At 41.7% G+C, this 17739-nt stretch overlaps 1 protein-coding gene across 1 annotated transcript in view; it reads left to right on the top strand.

The window, feature by feature from the left end:
• Window positions 1–3984: 3984 nt before the first annotated feature.
• Window positions 3985–17739, top strand: part of nsmfb (NMDA receptor synaptonuclear signaling and neuronal migration factor b) — an 85384-nt gene continuing 71629 nt past the window's right edge. Inside the window, exon 1 of the mRNA XM_079572533.1 lies at window positions 3985–4310. Coding sequence (XP_079428659.1) covers window positions 4240–4310 — 71 coding nt within the window. The 5' untranslated portion in view covers window positions 3985–4239. The remainder of the gene's footprint in view (window positions 4311–17739) is intronic.

Raw genomic sequence — 17739 nt, forward strand, 5'->3', positions numbered from 1 at the left:
AAACTATACATTGTTTTAAAATTTATTTTCAAAAGTTTAACCCTTTTAAGGATCGCCGCTCTAGCTAACACTATCAGTTGGTTTCAATCATATCTCGTGAACCGCTACCAGTGCGTAAGAATAAATGTTAAAACTTCACTGTTCACATCCTGTACAACAGGAGTTCCCCAAGGGTCTATAGAGCTCCACAGTCCCGCCTCCTCTCCGGTCCGGAAGTAAAATTACCCTTGCTTTGAAAGCATTTTGATTTGGAATACAGTCTTTAACTCCGTATCTACGTCATCTTGGGCTGAATCCAGCTCTGTGGTTATAAAGCGACCGCAAAGTCAGATGCAGGTGAAAAAAACACGTATGAGATCGATCTAGTTTACGAAAAAATACAGTTTAAATGCGAGCCTTCGTCCTAGAACAACATTACCCAGGATGCTCGGGAGTCCCATGATCTACTACGAGGCTTTTGATTGGTGGAGCTTCACGTTCCCACTCGTATTTATTATTGTAATATAGACAACATATTATAAACAATTTATTAAAACATAATGCAGGCAGAGAGTTGACGTTTTATTCATAGGTAACACTGATGGTAAGAAAAAACGTTAGATGGCAAGCAAAAAAATGTTCCCAACGATCGCACAAACTACCGATCATTTTGATTCAAATTAGCACGATTCAGATTGTTTAATAGTGAAATAATATAGAACTTTTGTCTGCAAAGTAAAAGAAACTCGCCGTGTTTGCTGAAAACCTCGTTGCCTTGACCAGCGGGCGCGATGTCGTAATGGTTCTTGGGAGTGAATCATGTACACAGCCTTGTACCTTTGCCTTTTCTTCAACATTATGTCTTCTTTTTGGATTTAAATGAAACATTTTATGGTCACGAATTGCTACATAGCTGAATAGCTTTTGCGGTGTTGTTAAACTCTTAATATCTGAATTTTCGGAAAATCGACGGTCGTGTAGACAGGGATTTTTTGCTTCCGGACCAGAGCAACAGGACCGCAAGGGGCGGGACTGTGGAGCTCTATTCTGGGGCCGTAGTTCTTCAGCTTGTACATCAATGACACCCAGATCAATGTGGAGGTCTTGATGTTCGCTGATGACATGGCTTTCTTTACGGACAGGTTCCGATGCAAATTTTGTCGCAGGTAAGCTATCCGTGACAATGAACAAAGCTACAGAGTGGCGGAACAAGTCCAAAATGCTGAAGTATTTAGGTGTGATCTTCAACTCAACTCATTTAAAAGCACCTAAAAAGAAAAAAAGAACATATTTAGACCCAATAAACCCTTTTCCAAACTTCTAGTATATAGAAAATTATTGACCAGTGCATTATAGACTGTTTAATTGTGCTGTTACCAAATGTATTCCAAAATATGTTGTGAGAGTTTGTCACATCGGTTTAAGTATGTGAATTGGGCTTTGCAATGTTCTAAACCAAGCGAGTTGTTTTTTTCGCTCTTTTAGTTAAAAGGGCTCCGATGTGTGCACAGCCTCAATCACAATCTCATCAGTTTGTGTTTGAATAAATAATGGCTCTGAGCTCATTTTGGGAATAGACCACTCTCATGTGAATGGGCTGATGGAGATGAAAGGCACATTAGACCCGCGCACCTCTCAGTGGCGACAGAGTTATGTTGTTATTTTGCTTTATACATTATTCAAGTGTTACTAATGAAAGTCATTTGGACAAATCTGCTGCCAGGAGCAACACAGACAAATTACGCTCGGATGACGGGGAATTTGCATCACATTGTCTTATGTAACATGTAAATACTAGAGTACATTATTAGTTTTGTAAATGATTTGGACCAGTTGGGATCATATACAGTTGTTGTTGATTATAAAACAGTATTTACTCCTGAACCTTTTAGGCAGGTCTGGGCACAGTCAAATTGCATGAGTGTTACACATGAAACATTTTACAGTTTACATTTGCCATTACAAGTCCTGAAAGGGGTAACGTTACAAATTTTAACTGACTTTTCTTTAACAACAACAACCCCAAAACCTCAAATGTTGACATTGTTTAAAGCAGAATTTTCAATCAAAATCCCTTTTCTTATTCTGGTATATATTTTAACTTTGAACCAAATAAGCCAATAGTAGAGGCCAGTGTTGGGGTGTAACGTATTCCAAAAGTAACGAGGGACAACAATATATGACTTTTTTCAGTAACTAAGGAATATAACATATTACTTAAAGGAACAGGCCACCGTTATGTTCTTGCCTGAGCTGAAACAAGTTGATGCGTACCTGTCTGGTCTTTGTGCTCGTGGAAGAGCTTGGTCGCTTCCAACTTCACCCCCGTTTGGAGCTATAGGAATACATTGGGAGAGGCCAAATGCTAACAACATCTTTGGTCATTTTGTGTGACTGAGGGCACGCACAAAGACCAGACCGGTACGTATCAACTCGTCTAAGCTCAAGTAAGAACATATCTCAGTATGGAAAAAAAAACGGTGGCCTGTTCCTTTAAACAAAATATGGGAAATTAGTCGTTACATTTCAAGTAACTCGAGTTACAAGTGCATTTAAATGTATGAACAAAAAAATGCCAAACTCCCCCAACAAAATGCAGCGTGCCACATCAAGTCGGACACTGGTGAATAAGATCTGCAGTTGTGTGTATTTAATGTCCTCAAAACAAAACACAAGAGAATGGAGGAAAGTGAAGGAAAAGGAAATCTCTGACTGCACTTTTTCTCTGTGGCATTATTACTATATTCAGTTTATATTTTGCCAAAAGTAACTCAAAAGTAACTCAAAGTAGTGTATCTCAGTTACATTTTTGAAACATCCATCCATCCATCCATCCATCCATTTTCTTCCACTTTTCCGTTTCCGGGTCGTGGGGGCAGCTGTTGGAGCTGCCCAAATCACCAGCCCCTATGGCTCCTCCTGCAGGTGGTGGGTCCACGGAAGGACGGCCTCACGATTAACCGGGCCTGTTGGTCTCTCATAAGGGGCTTCTGAACCACTCTTTGTTTGACCTGTCACCAAGGACCTGTTTGCCATGGAAGACCCTACCAGAGGCACGAACCCCCGACAACAGAGCTCCCAGGATCATTCGGGTGCTCAAACCCCTCCACCACGTTAAGGTGGCGGTTCCAGGAGGGGATTTTTGAAACAGTAATATGTAATACAAACATATTACACTTTTAGAGCTGTAATTACTAATATAAAATATATTACAATTTTTAAGTAACTTGCTCAACACTGGTAGAGGCACACTGTGTAACATTGTGGATTCTACTGTTGCTAATACAAAACATGCTCCTAATGAGCAGCTCGACACAGAAATGGTATTTTTGCAGTGGGTATTTAAAGAAAGGATTTGGATGAGGACCTGACCTATATGAATGTCATATACGGCCTCTCCCGGTAAACTTAGAAGTCAGGGCTGAGGAGAGGCGAGCCGCTCACAGCAGACACTTGTTTATTCATTTACCACATATTTTTAAATATAAAAATATCCGCCTCCAGCACATAACACAAACACATTAAACATTGTTTCTGCGCCGTTTTTTTTCTTCAGCTTGTTTTGTTCTACTGCTTTTTGTTTGTTTGTTATTACATTTGTGAACAATTTTCATCTTGTCAGGCCAAAAAATGTAAGAACCAGCCGATAGCGCGATAATTATTATTACATTATCGGCCGGTGAATCGTTATTACATTCTTGGCTCAACAGAGTGATTGCGTTATCGGTTTATTACATTTCGAAACTGGACACAGCTGACTACGCTATCGGCGGTTGTTGCGTTATCAGTCCCTACAAGGTCTTTTCACCTTTGAGCATGAAGCCCGCTACTTTTCCCTCTCTCTTCCCTCCTTATACCTTACTCCCGCACCTCCTCCAGCAAACCTCCCCCTATCGTGGACCACGCACGCTCTCATCCTCCTCCTCCTCCACTGACCCCGCCCTTTTGCCTTTACATGGTCGTGGGTTCCTTCCTGGGCGCTTCAGATGGATGTGTAGCGAGTTCCAGCTGCTCACTCCGGCTGCGCTGCGCCTACGGACCGCTACTCCTCCCACTCCTCTTCTGACTCCAGCGAGCGACCACCGCGATGTAATTTGACCAACGCCGCCCGTGGATTCCCCCCCACACGGACTTTTATTGACAATTTTTGGTTTTTGTTGTTGTTGTTGTGACTTTTATTTTCATGCCTGGTCTGCGTCGGAAAAGCTCCCTCCTCCCAGCGTGGCATGGTGTTCTCTCGTGGGTCTCGTTCGCATCAGCATGGGAACTGCGGTGTCCAAAAGGAAGAATTTGAAGAGCGACGCGATATCGTCCGTGGCAGCCAAAGTTAGGTGAGTCTCTCTCTCTCTTTTTCTTTTTTTTTCTTCTTTTTTTTTACCCCCGCGCACGTGCAAGAACAAAATGGCCCAAATATCGATGTTATTACACTTGGTTTTCCCCAATGTTTTGCGTCAAGTGTGCGTATTGTTGTCAAGTGTGCCCATGGGCTTTATCTTTAACTTGGATTATCCTACATTTTAAAACAAACACATCTTGAATGTGCTCACTGTAGTCCATTGGTTATCCTACCTCTCGCCCTAGTGCCTGATTTTAACCTCTTAACCCCCGTCTAAACCGAGCAGATTTTCCTCCCGTTTGGCATTACCCAAATAAAAACGTGTCAAAATATCTACGAAAACGAGATTAATGCCAAGATAAAAACACAACAAAAAAACAGCAAAAGTCACGAAAAAGCGACAAAAACGTGATGAAAAACGCACCGTGAACAGAGCAACAAAACAAAAAAACGAAGAGGGAAAACGCAACATAACAGACAACAAAGAAAAAAACGACGAAAGAAAACGCGCCAAAAACCAACACAACGCTTGACAACGAAAGCGATGAAAAAGCGACAAACGCAATGAAAACGCACCCTCAAAAGAGAAACGAAAACGCAACAAAAAAGTGAACGAAAATGAGACGAAAACACGGAGGAGAACGCAACAAGAAAGCCATGAAGAAAGTCAACAACACGGCAACAGCGTGAGGGAAAAATATCCATTTAGATCAATTTTGCAGGTCTTGGCTTTCAAATGAGGCCCTTAAAATGTAGCTCTTTAAGTTATGTTAATTTCGCTGGTGTGATGTGAGATAAGAGGCCATTTTCACTTTTAAATATCGTTTTGGAGTTGTGTAATGACAAATGAAGCACCTGAACAGTATTTAATAGTGCGATGACAATATTACTATATTTCACTATTCCATCTCAACACATTACTAAGTTTTGTTTTGTTTTGTGTCCAAACAAAACTTGAAAAATACCACATCGGGTTTAAAGCAAGGCCCAAAATGGCAGTAAAGAAGGAAAATTGTGAAAATCTGAACTTTTGCACATCAATATGTTACCATGCATTCTTATTCGTGTCTATCTTTGCAGACAATGTGTAAATGTCAGTCAGATTGAAGACCTCGGCGATTTTACGATATACTTATGGCTTCTTGCGATGTGGATGTTAAGTTGTGTCATATTGCGGTGACGATTTTACAACGATTTATTGTGCGGCCCTTTTGTTACTTTTGTTTCTGTTGCTTGTTTGGCATTTTTTCCTTTTCATATTCAGAAGCCCTTCCTTCATCTTCCCCCTGTTCAGCCTTTACATTTTTTTTTCAGTTGTTGTTGGTATGAGCTGAACTACAATGTGATGACTGTTGCGAACAAAAGGCATACAAATTGCTCATTTCGGGGACATGATTTTGCGGATGCCGGTCACGACGAGTCGGACACTGGTGCAGTCTGCGCACACGATGTTCTCTTCACACAATTCTCACCTAATTTCACCTCATAATGTTCTCATCCCGCTCTGTGCCGGCTTTATGGAAATCAAAGTGAGCTGAAGAGTCGGCTTCTTTTCACCTGTTTCTTGCCTTCACTTTCCAATCAGTAAACATCCTCTATGCACTACACCGTACAGCTTATAATGATGTAATATAATGACCACTTCATGATGATGGGGAAGGAAATGGGAGAGTTTGGATACAAATAATGAAGCAATGGAGACAATGCAGTTGTTCATGCGCACAGTGTGGCTTGTGGCACAGATATAGCACTGAAGCATGTGAGATATCTGACTTTTTTGATCCAGTTGTGTATATGCCTGCTAATGTATGGAAGTGAAGCACATTCCTGACATAAAAGATGGAAATGCATTCAAAAAACCGTGCCTTTGGATTTAAACAAAATGTGTTAATGCAGCAGCTTCTGGTCACATAGTCGGCTTCTGTAATTGTTATTATTACTTCTACTGTTTTTAGATTTGCTCAGGCTGGCGACATCACTAAAGGAGATATTTAAAGGGACTAGATGCAAGTTGGTCATTTTTATACTCACTATTGCCACCTCAGGTGTTACGTGTAACTGCAGCTTCTATATTAAGCTTGTGCAAAGTAACACCTTTTTAAGTGACAGTGCAGGATTTTAGAGGCAGTTGTGGTGAACAGGTCTGAGCTCATTCTACACATTAGGACATGGCTGGAACATGTAGGGGGAGAAAAATACATAATAATTTTAACATTCTTAAACTTCAACTTTCAAAGCTACTTTTACTAGGCCATGTCCGGATAACATAATTGAAATGTTGATATTGAGGCAAACACAGTATTTGGAGGACCACTTGATGTCACTGAAACTAACTAAAATAAGTGAAATCTGCATCGTCTTGTTCTAGAAGCACGAAGCTCAATGAAACACAACGTTCTTCTGTGAAGTTGTTCAAATATTACAAAAATAGGATAAGGAAATTAATAAAAAATATAAATGAATGTATTGACGATCAATATTGAGCCCAAAAATGTTGTGTTTATCTGTCATTCAGTAATTATTATGACTGGGCTAACTTCTGCCCTATACATTTCCCCACAGGGATAAATTAAGTTGATTGTTTTGAATGATTGATTGATTGATTGATTGATTGATTGATTGATTGATTGATTGATTGATTGATGCAATTGTTGAGAAATGTTTCTGTGGAGGAGGCCTAAAATCATTATTTTGTACTCTCATGACATTTAACTTTTATCTAATACGCTCATTTCCATCCGCCGTACCGTAAATGAACAGTGCACATTCATGTCGCACAATGTGGACACTTAAAATAAGCTGATTGCATTCTCATAAAATGGTTCAGAAATTATTAGAATCTGCCTAAAAACATTAGTGCGGCTTATCTTGTGTGTTACAAATCTTTGTTCTGTTTTTGAGTTGTCTTTGATATGAAATGTGCCACACAAATAAAACTGCCTTGCCTCCACCGCCTGCATCAGCATTGGCCATGAACTAAAAGGAAACTCAAAAGCACAGTCTGTTCACTCTGTAACATCTGCTCAAGGCTGCAAATGTGTCGACTTCAACTCGCTCGCTAAAACCGGTTCACTTGGCGTGTGATGTACCTGTGCACCCGCTCGGCCTGTAACACCGCTGACATTTCCCACACACGCGTCAGAGCCTGAAGGTCTCATGTCTCACGGTGTGTTCGCAGAGTTCGCAGAGAGCAAGGCTTTAGGGTGAGTAATGTCCACTGCTCGCCCACTCGGTGACCTCAGAGGGAGCAGCAGCGGAGCGGCGGAGGGTCCGGTCCGGCTTATGGGCCAAGTACATGCGGGATTAGGATGCTCGGTGCATTAAAGGGGGGTATTGTGCTAAGACTGATGTCACACAATGTTGTTCTCTCATCAAAAACGTACCTGGAGTTGTGTTGCGAGCCGCTGGCGCATCTTTGAGTAATCTTTGAATCTTCTCCAGTGACTTGGCTCCCAAACGGCTCCTCCTGAGGTCCTACGTATTGCAAAGTAAAAAACACTTGCATCGATTCACTATAGCCACATTGGCCACTTAGTTTCTCTTTAGGGAAACAGCTGCATAGTGAAGGGGAGCAAGAGGTGGAAGGGGCTTATGTGGATGTTTTTATGTCAGCTGTTTTTGATCAATATTGCGTTTTCTCACCAACAAAGTGTAAGACAGTGATATTATTAAAGTTTTTTGGTTTATTTGGCCGGGACAGTGCATGTTAATGAACACACACTGGACTAGGCATGTCAAGATTAACCCTTTTTACAACTGCCATGGTAATATACAGAAAAAGCTTACAGTAGGTCAACCGTAAGAATTTTAAGACCCGTGTCACGTCTCACGCAGCACATGCATATTTGTGTGCCAAGTGGTGCACACTCACTAAAGTCTGAAGACACAGCGTCCAGTGTTAAATCCACCCCAAATCGCATGTAGTCAGCGGCTGGTTCAATAATCCAGAGAGCAGAGCTAATCTGATCTGGTTTCCGCATGATAATTGCATAACGTTGCCAAAGGAAGAGTCCCAAAGGAAGCATGTGCGTAAAACTTAACATAAAACACATGGAAAATTCACATATATCATGTCTTGTTTGTTTTATGTGAACAGTGCATTATGCAACATTTTATGTAAAAGAAAAATCTTGATATTTGTGCGTATTTGACCTTGTAGTGACCCAGCGGCTGTATGAGTGGTCAGCATGGCATCTCAACTTTCCATCACAGTGGTCTAGGACGCTCCAGGATCAATTGTTTGGAAGGTTTTCACTGCTGACGGTAAGAAAATACAGCTGCTGGGTCACTACAAGGTCAAATATGCACAAATATCAACTATTAAAAGTTGCATAAGGCATCTTTTAAGACAGTACTGTAAAAGGATTGGAGAAATTCTCTGTATTTTCTTCCTTAATTTCAAAATGTATCCATGGGCAAATTTCCACACTCACTGGCACAGACCTGGCCTATTGCACATGTTTTTAGTGATAGGGGAAATTGTAGTATCCAGAGAAAACCTACGCAGCCACAGGGCGAGCATTCACCTCCACATAAACCCAGGACCTTCTCGCTGTGAAGAGACAAAGATGTGTTTTGAGATAATTACCCAATACCTGCAAAAATCATAATACCCCCTCTTTCATTGAAATAGGAATAAAACAAACGGCTGAACTCTTGGGTGTCCCAGCCAGACTGTGATCTTGTCTAAATCTTACAAAAAATAGAATCATTGCGCGAGTAATCTTCAAATGTTTAGACCTAAAATGCTATTCACAGTTGATCATCTTAACAGCTCTGTGCACCAGCTTTCCAGTCCAGTTTTGAGCATGTGGCGCACTTAATCGCTCGCAAACCTTTTTAATGCTTTATCCGTGACGCTCCGAGTCCCGAAGCAGCAGTTTTTCCAGGTCAAACTTGTGAGTAATGTTTGCGAAACTGCACACACCACAAACCTGCCTTCTGCTTTGTTCAGCAACAACAAACATTGCTTTCCACAAACATCTCTGAACCTGCGTAGTAACCTTTGAGATTTCGACAAAATGCAAGTCCTCTCTGAAAGAACCACAAGCCTGACGCTGGCTAATGTGATTTCCCGCTTTATTTCCCGCTAGAGTTGTGTGACCAGTCGACCTCGTGCAGTGATTAGCGCAGAGTTTGTCCCTGTTGGCTTCTGTTGACTCTTAGAAAGACATTACTGCGCAGCGAAATCAAATACAAGATTATATTTTCCAAACTTGTCATATATCAAGTTAGAAGGTTTCAAAAGCGGAGAGCATGTGAATGTATTTTAAACTTGCTCTGACATATACAGGGGGTTAGGTATTACATTTAGGGGATGACAGTACTGTAGGCTCATCGGTAAATCAGACAAGAAACAGACTTCATATTAGTTTGCAAACAAAACAGCTAAATCCTAAATCCATAACATCTTAAGAAGAAGATCTTTATTTGTATAGCGCCTTTCACAGACATGGTCACAAAGCGCTTTACATGAGACAATTTTACCTTCACTCCATACTCGGTGGTGGTAAACTACGTTTGTAGCTTCAGTTTCCCCTGGGGGAGACTGACAGAAGCGGTGTCGCGACTGTACACTTCTGCGCCAATGGTCCCTCTGACCACCACCATACATTCACTCATACACATCCTGGCCTATTGTACATGTTTTTAGTGGTAGGGAAACCGGAGTCCCCGGAGGAAACCTACGCAGACACGGGGAGAACATGCAAACTCCCCGTCCAGGTGGGAATCGAACTCGGAACCTTAAATAAGAACCAGTAAATACTTGCCTGTCCCCCATGTTATTAGCTTCAGAAATGCGAGCCAAATGTGATTTTGTAGACAACTGAGAGCAGCGAGGGAGATAATAATAATAATCCATTTTATTTGTCGGCGCCTTTCAAAACACCCAAGGTCACCTTACATACAATGATAAAATCACAACAGGACAAGATAAAAACACATCAAAGTAAGTAGCTAAGTTTAAATACATGAACTGGAAAACAAGACATAAAACCAGCATCACACAATGGAAAAACCTCCTTATAGACACTATCACTCTGGATCACACTCATACCTCCCCCCTACATGCTGAAGCCCCTCCTATCTGGCCCCCACTCTTAACCTTTCTTCAACACCAATAACCTCACTATAACAACTAATCTTTGTTTTTATTTATGATATCACTATTATCTGTATTTGTATTGTTATTATCAGATACTCCTTCTTCCTGATGATCAATGTTTCTTTTTTTGTTATTTCTTTTTATTATTATTATTATTATTATTATTTTTTTTGTATGTATGTGTATGTATGTATATGTATATTCATATATATCCTGCCTCGGTGGGCACATTAAAAGTCCCTGAGGCAGACTGACTCCCCAGTGGGGTGAGTGGGTTGCCTTGGAGTCTATGGAGCTATCCTGGTCTGCGCTCTCCTCAGGGCTAGAGTGCGACTAGGAATAATGGCCTGAGAGGAGAAGGGGAGGAAGGAGAAAAGTGAAAGGGAAGAGAAGGAGAAAGGAAAAATAAATAAATAAATAAAATAAATAAAAAAATAAAAAAACAGTGGCTAAGAAGCGTATGTGTATGTATATGTATATATGTATATATATATATATGCATATATGGTTGTATGTATGTAGGTACGTATATGTGTGTCTGCTTGTCTATTCTGTGTTTCCCTCATCCTCCTTCTCTGCTCTCCAAATCACATAATTATTATCCCCCCTTTTCTCTTTTTAATTTATCTATCAAAAAATATTATTATTAATACTTATTTTCAATTAATTTAGTTTTATTATTATTATCTTATTATTTTCTAATTATTTATTATTATTATTTTTTGTTACTTTTACTCTTTATTTTTTATTTTTATTTTTTATTTTTGTCCTTTCTTGCTCAAGCGCCAGCCTCTGACACCCACCATGACAATTCCCATAATTATTATTACTAAAACTCACGCGCACGCGCACACACACACGCACACACACACACACGCACACACACACTCACCACACTCTCTGTCCAAGGGGAAAACAAAGAAAAATATCTATACAATGAAAGCAAACACGTGTCCACTCTTGTTGTCTTTGTCTCCCCACCCATCAATGTATGCACACCCCCCCTCCCTCAACTGCCGTCTCGTTTTACCCTGTTTGACAGAGCCGTTTAGCCGTTTAGCTCTGCTGTCTTTCTTTGTACTTGTGCAAAAACTCAATAAAAAAAAATAAAAATAAAAAAAAGTTTAAATAAGTGGGTTTTGAGGTGAGATTTAAAAAGGGTCAGAGAGGTCATTTGACAGAGTTCAGCAGGGAGTGAGTTCCAGAGGTTAGGGGCTGAGCGGCTAAAAGCTCGAGCACCCATGTTTACCATTATGTGTATTGCGGCTGCCGAGTCGGAGGCAGGGAAAGACCCCCAATCGTCCCATTATTTATTAAGGTAAAAAAGTGACTTAGTTCTGCTTTATAATAGAACCATTGTGCGACCAAAGACGAGCTGCGACCGATATCAGGCAGCGTCTGACATTTTGGAAGGCAGAGTGAGCCTCCTCTCGCTGCAAATAGGATCTCTGTCAAGCATCTCACCAACAATATACAACATCAGCACACGCCGCACCGCCACCAGAGTCACAAGCAACAGTGGCCTGGCATAACCGGGCCCAACACCGCATATTACAGGACTTTCCCTGCACTTTTACCACGAAAATAAACCCCGCTAGCATGCGGCACTCACCTCAGCCAAACATACGCATAATATATTTAGATTTTGTCGTGAAAATATAGATCATTTTGGCCAAGCAATACATTATAATAAAAGTTTCACCTGCAGTGTTTTGCCCATTCAAAAAGGATGATTTTCCTGACCGGATAAACAGAGGCAAGGCAAGGCAACTTTATTTATACCGTGCATTTCGTACACAAGGCAACTCAATGCGCCTACGGACTGTTCTTTAATTTTAAATCAAGTAACACACCTTTCATAACAAACTTTCTAATATGTGTCTCTGTATTGCTTCCAATCTTTAGAATTAGGACTAAGTAATAGAGCCTTGGATGAGAGGAAAGCTAAAACCTATCAGCACATGTCTGTTACTCGGAACAACAACAGCTACAGCTCTTATTTTTATCACATTTACGACACAAGTTTCTGTCTATTCTTGACTGTGACGACTGTGGAAAAGCTCGTTCATCCTCTTGGGAAACAGTCATTTTCTGCTGCGGGTCAATAAGCCCTGTGCAGATGCGCCTCTTATACAATCTTACTCTGATCCAGCCTCACCCTGACTGAACCTGAGTCACCGCTGACTCACTTTTTCCAGTATAAGGCCCGTAGACGAGCGCAGGCCCCGCGGGATCGTGGGTAATTGGTGGCCTCAAGGCCCTTTGTTGTCGTTGAGTGGAATGTCTGTCTTAATGAACTCATCAGCTGGTTCCTCCGTCCGTGCGCTGCGCCGTTGTGGGGATTACATGGTGCAGAGCTGGACCGAGCCAAGACACACCAGAAAGGCAGAGAGACATTAAAGCTGAGCACACTCAACATTTTGCTCTTATTCTCAGTCGTGGTGAGCCTTCCCGAGTCATGAGGAGTTGACGGCAGTCGCAGAGAATCTGGTCTGGTTCTGTGGAGGGTTCACAACTGGACTATTTATCGTCTGTACATTTATTAGCACCACACTATTTTTTCTTTTTAAGACTTTGATTTTAACTGAAGCAAACTGAGTTACATTATGTTTCATGTTTGTTGCAGCTTGTGTGGTATTTTAGGATATACTATGAGGAGCGGGGCTCTCTCTAAAGAGCAGTAACATCAGAGCTGAGAGTGCATGGATTTGGATAAACGCGCAAAGGACGGAGAGAGAAGAAAGAGAAAAGGCGTGATGCGAAAAGAGCAGACGGAGCGAGCGGCGTGTGATGTGAACTGCTAAACATTGTCCTGTTAGCCCACTGTGTCTTCAGCATTACGTTAAAATTGAGATAATGCAAATAATAAGCTCCAATTTGCAAACTGCACTTACTGTGTTCCGACAATTCCACTGCGTCCCTGAGTCATCTCCTTTTTTTATTCAATCCTGTGGATGTGGTGTTTCCATTTGAGAGAGCATTATACAAGTTCAGGAAGACTTGAACCTGCGGCGCTGAACTGTGTTGTGCCGACAGTGATCACATGACACTGTCACATCACATCAGGACACACATGTGTTGCCCACGCTCGCAAACAGAAGCCTGTCTTTGCTGATCCGGGGTCAGTTTTTCTCCTCCAAAGAGAAAAAGATGAAGCAGGAGAGAGGACAGACTCACTACTGTATTATAATGGAGCTCATGATCGGAAGGTCAGGGGATCAAATCCTCCCGTAGGTGCACACTGTCACTGTGTCCTTGTGCAAGACACTTCAGCCCTTGCCTCCAGTGTCTGTGTGCACTGGTGTATGACTGAGACTGTGCATGGGTGACTGGTTTCTTGCTGTAAAGTGCTTTGTGCCTAATATAGGTGGAAAAGTGCTAGTATAACTCGAGCGTCAGCGTGTACTGTGTTTGCTCTGACGATTCTCAGTCTTTATGTGTGAACCCTCAGTCGTTCTATAATTACGCTAAATTCACTGGTGTGGTGTGGACCCGGCCTTTCTTCACAAAATCTCTTAAGACTGACGAATACGTGTGGTGTGGGCTCAGCTTAAGATGGAGGACAGTACTTTGCTGTGATGGTCAGCTCAAAGGGAAGATCCAAAAAGAGAAGTATAATGGTTGAGTATTTGCAATGTAGAAATAAAGAGGGAAGACTATATTTTGTCTTTTGTGACAGATTTATTCCAAGTCCAAACAGCAGCGCTCATATTGGAAAAGTCGTTTGCGCATCATGGAGTTAGCCATCTGTCAGCTCAGATGTCAGTGGTGTAAACATCGCTTGGTGCTGTGTCTGTTTGTTGGTCTTTGTAATCACATTCGAGAAGACAGAGTTTGTTAGTCTGTAACGAGAACTCAGCACTTCACTCCAGGCGTCGGCGCCCAGTGCTGTCTGCACCTATACTCAAAGGTATTGAGACCTGTTATTTTTGGATCAACATTGTAGGAAAGCAGACAGAAGCTTTAAGAAAAATGTTGGTTGAGTAATTGCTGGAAAGTGCTGCAGAAAGTTGGGAAGTTTTGGAAAAGGTCCATTCTTCTGGTTTGAAACTCGGCAAACGAGATACTGATACAGTCTGGGTTTGATGAAGAATTGGTATAATCCCTTGTGGTTTATGTGCTGTGTGGCATGGCTTGTTACAAAGTGGTGGCTAAAACTAGTAGAGAATTAAAATCTTTGGGAGGATTTGGCATCTTCAAAGTCGTACTTGTGCGTACAGCTCTGGGTCTGCCATTGTCCTCTCATCCATTTTCAACATGTTTTGCACTTTTAACCGTACAAGTGCTGCAAATAAGCTATTAGCACTACGGCGCATACATCAGACTGTTAACGTTTGTCTTTGTATCTGTCCCTGTCAAATAAACCCAACAAATACTGTAAATGAAGTTCTCTACATTTGACTCAGAAGTTAGGAACCTGTTGTCCCGATGTCCAGCCGGAATCCTCGCTAAGTGCACTTGCAGCCGAAGGTTTAGCCTATTGTGCCTGTTTATGTTGAGGAGGCTTCCTTACCCCACATTTGTTCGTCATTCGACCTCCGTTCGCTCAACATCTGAGAGAGAAGACGAGACTTGTGGGTGAAAAATGTAACTTTGGGCTTAAATAGTGGATTAACTAAATTGGAATTGTGTTGGTTTGTAAGACGCCGTGAACGTGTTTAGGTCCTCGGAGGAGCCACTCTGATCCACGTCCATGTGATGAGGAGTCCAAGCCAGACATGTTGGGGAACTTTAGGTTCCGTGTTATCTGGAAACTGAACCTAGGACCTACAAATGCACTTGCCATTAGACCAGGGGTTCCCAAAGTGGGTGATGGGATCTCCTAGGGGGGCCGTGAGGCTCTTTTGTTTCTGCAGTTTGGAGGTGAATGTGCTTACTCAGGGAAGTCACTGTGCTTTTTACATGCCACAAGTCAAGTCACCAAAAGCACTTTACCGTAGGGACAACTTTTTTCCATCGTGGCCACAGTTGCCCTCGGGGTCGACTGACTGAATCGAGGTTGCACCAACCGACCGCTCAGTCACGCTCCACTCACCGCCTCGGAACAGGTCAAAGCAGCAGCATCACGGTGACAGCACCCTCTTAAACTTTATACGCGGTGGGGGGGGGGAAAGGAGCAGCAAACACTTGAGGCGGGAGTGAACTCAGCATAAAAATCCATTTGTGGCAAGCCGCACAAAAGCAGTGGATAATGGAGCGCCGTGTACGTGCTGCTCCGGCGGCGCTGGTCCTCTGCTGATGAAGCCATTAAACTCTTCTGTTCGCCATACAGTACTCCTTATGCGACTGAACAAGGCAGCCCAGTATGTGTTCATATGCGAGTGCGAAAACCTGAATATGGGAATGGAAATATGAGGATGATGACCCCTCAAATGCATGTGAAACATTGTGGTATCAAGTCAATGGAAAAATACAAAATGTCCAAATAATGAATGGAAGTCAGAGGTGGGTGAATTAGTTGCCATATTATTTACTAACATTACTTAGTAAACTACCCCCAACACATTAGTAACTAACATTACTTATATATATACTTATTACAACATAGATTTACTCAAATAGAAGCAAAAAGTAGTGACCGTATAGTAGGGCTGTGCAATTAATCGAAATTCGATTACGATTTCCATTACAACAGTAAACGATTACAAGATTAGCATAATCGCAAAAAATCGCTTATAATATTTTTTTCTTTTTTTTTTTTCATTTCTTTTTTTTCAAATTTTTTATTTTTTTTCCTTTGGCCATTTTTTTTTTGCAAAGCAGACTTGCGTTATTTCAGGCCGCTGGGATTATTTTCCCTTCGCTTTTCTCGTGCCGTGGCTCACGCTTTGTCTGACATAAAAACAAACAGCGCTGTGTGATGATGTCATCAGGCCGCACTGCTCAGTTTACTTGTGCAGGTGTGAGGGCTGGCCAGCAGGGGGCAGGTGTGAAACAGGGACCTCTCTTTAATCAAGGCGTACTTGAAATCATTTGTACTTTTATGACTGTCCAGAAAACATAAAGTGTAGTGTAGTGTTTTGATTAATAAATACATAAAATAAAGATAGACTTTTTTTAAAAGGCAACAAATAATCGTTTGAATAATCGTGATTTCAATTCTGACCAAAATAATCGTGATTATTATTTTTTCAATAATCGAGCAGCCCTACCGTATAGGACAAGTTAGCTTACTTTTCCAAGTCAGTGCTCCGAGCTAATTTTTTTGATAGATGACGCGAAAATGAGAAATATGCAATCAACAATCACACAATGAGCCCGGCTTGCTGATTTTGTAGTTTACTGCTCACATTTCATCTACAATTTGCCATAGCCGATCGATCAGCACCCAAAGGTAGCTGCTAACTAAACTGGCTTCTAGCTCGCATTGATCCTGTGAAAACAAGTAGCCTTTATGCACTAATAACGTCAATAAAGCCGGTAACTACTGTACATAAAGCAGCTTTTAAGATGATCACACATTGAGCCAGGCTTGCTGATTTTGTAGTTTATTACTCACATTTAGGCCCAATCTCAATTCTCTTTTCAACCCCTACCCCTAGCCCAAACCCTCGCCCTTTCCCTACACCTTCAAACTGAGGGCTAAGGGCGAGGGTTGAAAAGACCGCCCTAAGAAATGGGACAGCCCTCCATTTGACTGCATTTCACAACTAACACAGATGATTAAAGTTATGTGAGTTGGAATGGAATCTTATTTGAATATATTTTTTTCTCAATTGGAACACATTTATATGAAAGAAAATGTAAAAAGCCTCTGTTGCATGTTTCTACTGAACCAGTTCATCAGTAACTTGTAACAGACTGATGCTGTTTTGTAACACCTAAACCACAGGACTCGTTTCAGGCCAAACCCAACACATTTTCATCTATTTCTGCTTCATCCGGCGCTACATTCTCCTTCCCCCTGTCCGTGTGTTGCTGCTTCTACCGCGAGTCACTGTGGCTGCAGCCCGTCGGCCAGAGCTGCGAGAGATCAGCCGCTCCGCTCATAGCGAACTGATAGCGGGGCCGGGCAGAAGTACCCTGGTTTTACCATACCCTCGTACTTACTTCGTTTCGTATGAGGGTACCATTGTCCACCGGCACAAACAATGTCCCTCTTTTGAAGCGCATGGGCCAGATACGGGCTTCCAAGATTCTAAGAGCAACACTATTTGAGCTTACGCACGTCCAGAGCGTGTTGACGCTCAGTGACACGCGTCAATAAGCACAAGCGTCCAACTAGAAAAAGTTGTGGTCTGAACGCAGCCTAAGGTGCTAAACAAATAAAAATTGATTGATTGAGAAATAAAACATAAAATAATGTGAACATCTTAAA

This window comes from Gobius niger, assembly GCF_951799975.1.
Source record: "Gobius niger genome assembly, chromosome: 1".
Classification (NCBI taxonomy): domain Eukaryota; kingdom Metazoa; phylum Chordata; class Actinopteri; order Gobiiformes; family Gobiidae; genus Gobius; species Gobius niger.